The sequence below is a fragment of the Zophobas morio genome, unplaced genomic scaffold (assembly GCF_036711695.1).
Source record: "Zophobas morio isolate AGI-343-1 ecotype UQ-CSIRO unplaced genomic scaffold, CSIRO_AGI_Zmor_V1 ptg000022l, whole genome shotgun sequence".
Lineage (NCBI taxonomy): Eukaryota > Metazoa > Arthropoda > Insecta > Coleoptera > Tenebrionidae > Zophobas > Zophobas morio.
The window spans coordinates 4,500,699-4,506,698 of NW_026972127.1; the positions used below are offsets into that span (position 1 = coordinate 4,500,699).

The 6,000-nt window shown below is 39.0% G+C and overlaps 1 protein-coding gene across 1 annotated transcript in view; it reads right to left on the reverse strand.

Annotated features, from left to right (window-relative positions):
* Positions 1 to 5,097, reverse strand: part of LOC135133450 (transforming growth factor-beta-induced protein ig-h3) — a 95,923-nt gene extending 90,826 nt beyond the window's left edge. Inside the window, exon 1 of the mRNA XM_064061844.1 lies at positions 4,731 to 5,097. Coding sequence (XP_063917914.1) covers positions 4,731 to 4,902 — 172 coding nt within the window. The 5' untranslated portion in view covers positions 4,903 to 5,097. The remainder of the gene's footprint in view (positions 1 to 4,730) is intronic.
* Positions 5,098 to 6,000: the final 903 nt, after the last annotated feature.

Sequence of the window (6,000 nt, forward strand, 5' to 3'; positions counted from 1 at the left end):
CACTCCTTCCACTCCCACTCGACAGAAGAACATAATTGGCCCCACCCACCCATTCTGTCTCCTTTCTCAGTGATCGATTTGATCCGATCTGATTGAAAAAAATTATTTTATACTGAACAGAAATAAAATTAGTCGCCAAAATGAGAAGAGGGAGAGTGGGCGGGCCTAGTACTTGTTCACGTAGGACTGATTTTGGCAGATGAGATAAGTTCCAAGAAAACAGAGGGCGGGTGGGCGGGGCTAGTATTTGCCAAGATATGACTTATTTTGGTAAATGATGTACCCTCTGAGAAAAGAGAGGGTGGGTGGGCGGGGCTAGTATTTAATATGATAAGATTGATATTGGCACTTTTGATATTTTCCACTATCTACTGTTTTTTATAAGTTTCCACTCCCACTCGACAGAAGAAAATAATTGGCCCCACCCACCCACTCTGTCTCCTTCTCAGTGATCGATTTGATGCGATCTGATTGAAATAAAATTAGTCGCCAAAATGAGAAGAGGGAGAATGGGCGGGCCTAGTACTTGTTAACGTAGGACTGATTTTGGCAGATGACATAAGTTCCAAGAAAACAGAGGGCGGGTGGGCGGGGCTAGTATTTGCTAAGATATGACTGATTTTGGCAAATGATATACCCTCTGAGAAAGGAGAGGGTGGGTGGGCGGGCGGAGCTAGTATTTAATAAGATAAGACTGATATTAGCACTTTTGATAAAATTACCACTATTTTTCAACTATTTCCGAAAATTAGTTGAAGACATTCTCTTGTAGATTTCGATATCCAGAAGTCATTTTCGGCTTCGTTTCTTTGGAAATTCCTACCGACTTTCCAAAATCGCTAATTGAAATACGGTTATTTTTAAAGTTACGTCAAAATCGCTTGGTATAAAATTTTTGTTTGAGATACCCTCAAAGAAAATAAGGAGTGGGTGGGCGGGGCTAGTATTTAAAAATATGAGACTTATTTTGGCACTTACGACATTTACGACAATTTTTCAACTATTTTCGAATAGTGCATAGTTGAAGACATTTTCTTGTAGTTTTCGATATCCAGAAGTAATTTTCGAATTCGTTTGTTCCATAAGTTTCTTATAAGTTTCCACTCCCACTCCCACTCGACAGAAGAACATAATTGGCCCCACCCACCCACCCTTTCTCTTTCTCAGTGATCGATTTGATCCGATCTGATTGAAAAAAATGATTTTATACTGAACAGAAATAAAATTAGTCGTTAGAATGAGGAGAGGGGGGGGGGTGGGCGAGCCTAGTACTTGCTAAGGTAAGACTAGTTTTGGCAAATCACATATCTTCACAGAGGGCGGGTGGGCGGGGCTAATATTTGCTAAGATAAAATTGATTTGGCAAATGATATTCCCTCTAAGAAAATAGACAATGAGCAGGCGAGACTAATATTTGATAAAATAAGACTGATTGGGGCATTTATGACATTTTCGACCACTTTTCAACTATTTTCGGAAAGTACTTAGTTGAATATTTTGTTGTAGTTTTCGATACCCAGAAGTAATTTTCGGCTTCGTTTATTATATAAGTTTTTTATAAGTTTCCACTCCCACTCGACAGAAGAATATAATTAGCCCCACCCACCCACCCTGTCGAATTCTCAGTGATTGATTTGATGCGATCTGAATGAAATGAATGATCTTATACTAAACAGTAATAAAATTAGTCACCAGAATGAGAAGAGGGAGGGTGAGCGGTCCTAGCACTTGCTAAGGTAGAACTGATTTTGGCAGATGAGATACCCTCCAAAAAAACAGAGGGCGGGTGGGCGGGCCTAGTACTTGCTAAGGTAAGTCTGATTTTGGCAAATGACATATCTTCCAAAAAAATAGAGGGCGGACGGGCGTGGCTAGTATTTGCTAACATAAGACTGATTTTGGCACTTTTGACATTTTCCACAATTTGTCAACTATTTCCGAAAATTAGTTGAAGACATTTTCTTAAAGATTTCGGCTTACTTTCTTCGGAAGTTCCTACTGTTTTTCCAAAATCGCCAATTGAAATAAAGTTATTTTTAAAGTTCCGTCAAAATCGCTCGGTATAAAATTTTTGTATGACATACCTTCTAAGAAAATAGAGGGTGGGTGAGCGGGGCTAGTATTTGATAAAATAAGACTGATTTTGGAACTTATGACATTTTCAACTAAGTATTTTCGAAAAGTAATTGAGCACATTTTCTTATAGTTTTAGATATCCAGAAGTAATTTTCGGCTTCGTTTATTATATGTACAAGTATTTTAGAAGTTTCCACTCCCACTCGACAGAACAGCATAATTAGCCCCACCCACCCATCCTGTTTCCTTTTCAGTAATTGATTTGAATGAAATGAATGATCTTATACTGAACAGAAATAAAATTAGAGAGAATGAGAAGAGGGAGGGTGGGCGGGCCTAATATACTTGCTAAGGTAAGACTAATTTTGGCAAATGATAAACCCTCTAAGAAAATAGACAGTGGGTGGGCGGGGCTAGCATTTGAAAAGGTAAGACTGATTTTGGCACTTTTGACATTTTCCACCATTTTTCAACTATTTTCTTCAACATGAAAATATTGACTTGCATAAAATAAATCTTACTAAAGATACCAGGCAAACTTTAATTAACCTATTTCATAGTGAAGACCGTAGGAAAAATTTTTATTTTGAATTATGCAGTGCATTTGTTGCGGCAAATATACCGTTGAAGAAACTTAACAAAACATTGCGCTTATTTTTGGAGAGGAACTGCAAAAATAATTTCTTGAGGAATCAACTTTGAGAAAGAATTACTTGTCCCAAATTTACAATGACGAAATATTGAACATCCTGATTTTTGCTATTTTATTTAAGTACGAGTATTTAGTTATTTTATATTGTACTTTTGTAGGTGATTAATAGAGTTAGAGCAGATATTTGGGTAGCAGTAGATGAAACTACAAATTCTGATGGGCAATACATTGCAAATATTATAGTGGGAAAATTATCAGTAGAGGCAGTTTGTACACCACATTTACTGGCATCGTAAATATTGGAAAAATTCAATAATGTAACAGTGGCACATTTTATCAAGGAGTCGTTAGGTAATTATATTAATTATTAAAAAAAATTAATTTTTCTCGGACCAATTTAAATTAACTTCAACTTGCATTAGTGTTCAAATTGCATCCTTGTAGCGTCAGTCAGACTGGTTATATTTACCAATGCACAGTTGCAAAGTTGCATTAACATTGTGGCACAATTATAGCACATTTGCAACTTTGCTATGTAGTAATGTAAGTCATCTGATGTAAGCCGAACTTAAATTTAGTTTGTGACCCAATTTCTGAAATGATAATGTTAATTCAGGTGTAATAATACAGGTATACGAGTATTATGGCCAACGGGAATCAAATACGCAAAACTAAAACTGCTACTAACGGCCGGCGCTGGATACATGGTTAAATGGGGCAAACACCGGGAAATATTTTCTCCTAACTTAATTCATCTAACATGTTTGGCTCATGTCTTAAGTTTAGTAGCTTAAGTTATACTGAGTCAATGGTTTAATTTCCGACGTAAAAAAAGTATTTATAAAGCTCATTATTTTAAGGATCCAAGCCTTCCGGAAAGCCGTACCGAATTGTCCATTATCTCCAGAGCCTGTTCTGACAAGATGGGGTTCATGGATTGAAGCGACATACATTATTGCGATTATTTTGACGATGTAAAAAAAGCTCGTTTATTGCTATTCATAGTTTTGTTGTGTAATTCTAAATTAAATGACACATTTTAGGTTACTATGGAATTTGACTCCACAGTGTCGAAATGCATCGCAGATGCTCAATACTATTGCTAACAAAAGCATCTCAAACATAATTTGGTTTATATAAAAACCCATTTTACCATCTTAAAAGCAAGTAGGTATAACTAGATTAGAGACCACTGAGTTGATCTTAAGTCAGTATATGGGTATAGGCGAGCAGTTGGACGAACGATTGGAAGATACCCTGGGGAGAGCAGGTGAAATGGCATTTAAAAAGCTGCTAAGATACTTTACAAAAAAATACCTGATACCAAGAGCAATGAAATCCACCGAAATTTGTAATTTTAAATGTTGTCTTTTAACATCGTGTGATATTGAGAGATCTAGATATAAAAAAGTCTTAACAGACAAAAGGAAACATTTTTCTGCCGAAAATGGGGAAAAATATCTAATTTGTTGCGTAAAATTTAAAACTTGTCTAAAGCGCCTATTTTGCCATTTTCGGGTCTAAAATCCGCTTCCCCTAGTTGTCGTCCGAAAAAAATATGTAATAAACCTTACAAATGCAACAGTAAGTTCCACTGTTATTTTCGCTTGAACTAAAAAAAAAAATCTGAGCTGGGAAAATTTGCGGTCTTTAGAACAAAAAGGCCGCATCGGGTCGCATTGAAATTTCCTCTAACCCCCATTTCAGCACTATCCCCCAAAAGTCAAAAACCCATTCCTCCTCCTCCTCGCCGTTTTACGAGCCAGCACCCGAAGCCGGCCAAGAGTTAGGTTAGGCCAATAAATCCGCAATAAAGTCACCGTCGTCACCGGAAACGCGGCCTCAAAATTCGCCTCCAAGGCCGCGATCATATCGCATCAAGAGCCCGCATTTGAATATAATCAATTACCGTTGACATTATCACCGGAAATGGTCAATTTCCCCAAAAGCGTCGAAGCCGCCACTCGCAGCTGCACCGGAAGTGCGAGTCGCAATTACTGACCTGACGTCTTGACGTCGTCGTTGTTGAAGACCAGCCACAGGGAGAAGAAGTGGTCCACCCCCAGGTTGGCGGTGAGCTGGCCGTCGATGCCGGAGGTGTCCGGCAGCTCGAGCAGAGCGTGGCAGGCGGCGGCGAGCGCGGCCAGCAGGAGCAGCAGGAAGCCGGTCGGCATCACAGACGCGATGTGTGGCAATGAAGGAGGACGCGGTGCAAGCGGCGGTGACGGCGCACCATAACACACTGCGATGGGGACGGAGAACGGAGAACGGAGTCGAGAGACGACGGAGGACCCAACGCGCAACAATCGATCCGCGAGTGTACGGCAGAGGCGGTGGGACCGAAGGTGGATGGATGGATGTACATGCAGTCACACGCAGGCCGCGACGATGGTTATCAATGGTTGGGTTTTTTTTTGCTTTTTATGGGTGGGTTGGCGGACCTGGAGCGGACGCGTTGAGCCCGGGTTGATGGTACCACCGTTTTTGGGTTGCTGTTTTTTTTCTGGGTTATGGTTATAGCTGGTTTAATGGTCAATGGAGCGCTAAGGAGGCGCTTGTTGTTGTTGTTATCACTGCGGGGTCTGTTTTTGCATGAATCAATTTCACTTGTCCCACACGATTGAGTTAGGTAGTGACTCATTTGAGCGCTGAACTTGTACAAATGTTTTCATTTATTTGACCGCCGATAAGATTTTGTACGTGCAGTGGACTACAACGCCTTCTATAGTACTCGTGAGAATGAACAACTCGGCTGACGCCTCGTCGTGAGCAAGGTTCACACATATGCGGTAATCATGCTTTTATGCCACTTTTAAAGTAAATAAGTGTGAATAATCGTTAAAATTTTCCCATGATTATTTACTCAGTAAATAAATAAAAAACAAACTTTTATTACTTATTCGTATTACCTACTTTATGAAGGTAACATTGTTCGGTCGTAGGTATGTCCCCAAAATTGGAGGGAAATTAGAAGACTATCTTCCAAAATACTTAATTGATAAATCGGCTCATACGAGTATAATCATCTTTTTGAAATATTCAGTGAAAACTTTTTCAAAAAGTAAAAATAATTAAGCACTTTCTGTAAAGATTTGTCTACCTACTTTTTTTTAGATGAATCGTCAACCTTCTGGAGGGCGAACCAATAGATTTTGGTTCAGGTTACTGTTGTTATTATTATTAAATACAGATATATATTAATTGATATTCACAGATCGTTGGCATGTCCACAAAATTTGAGGAAAATGAAAAGACTACTTTCCGAGATAATT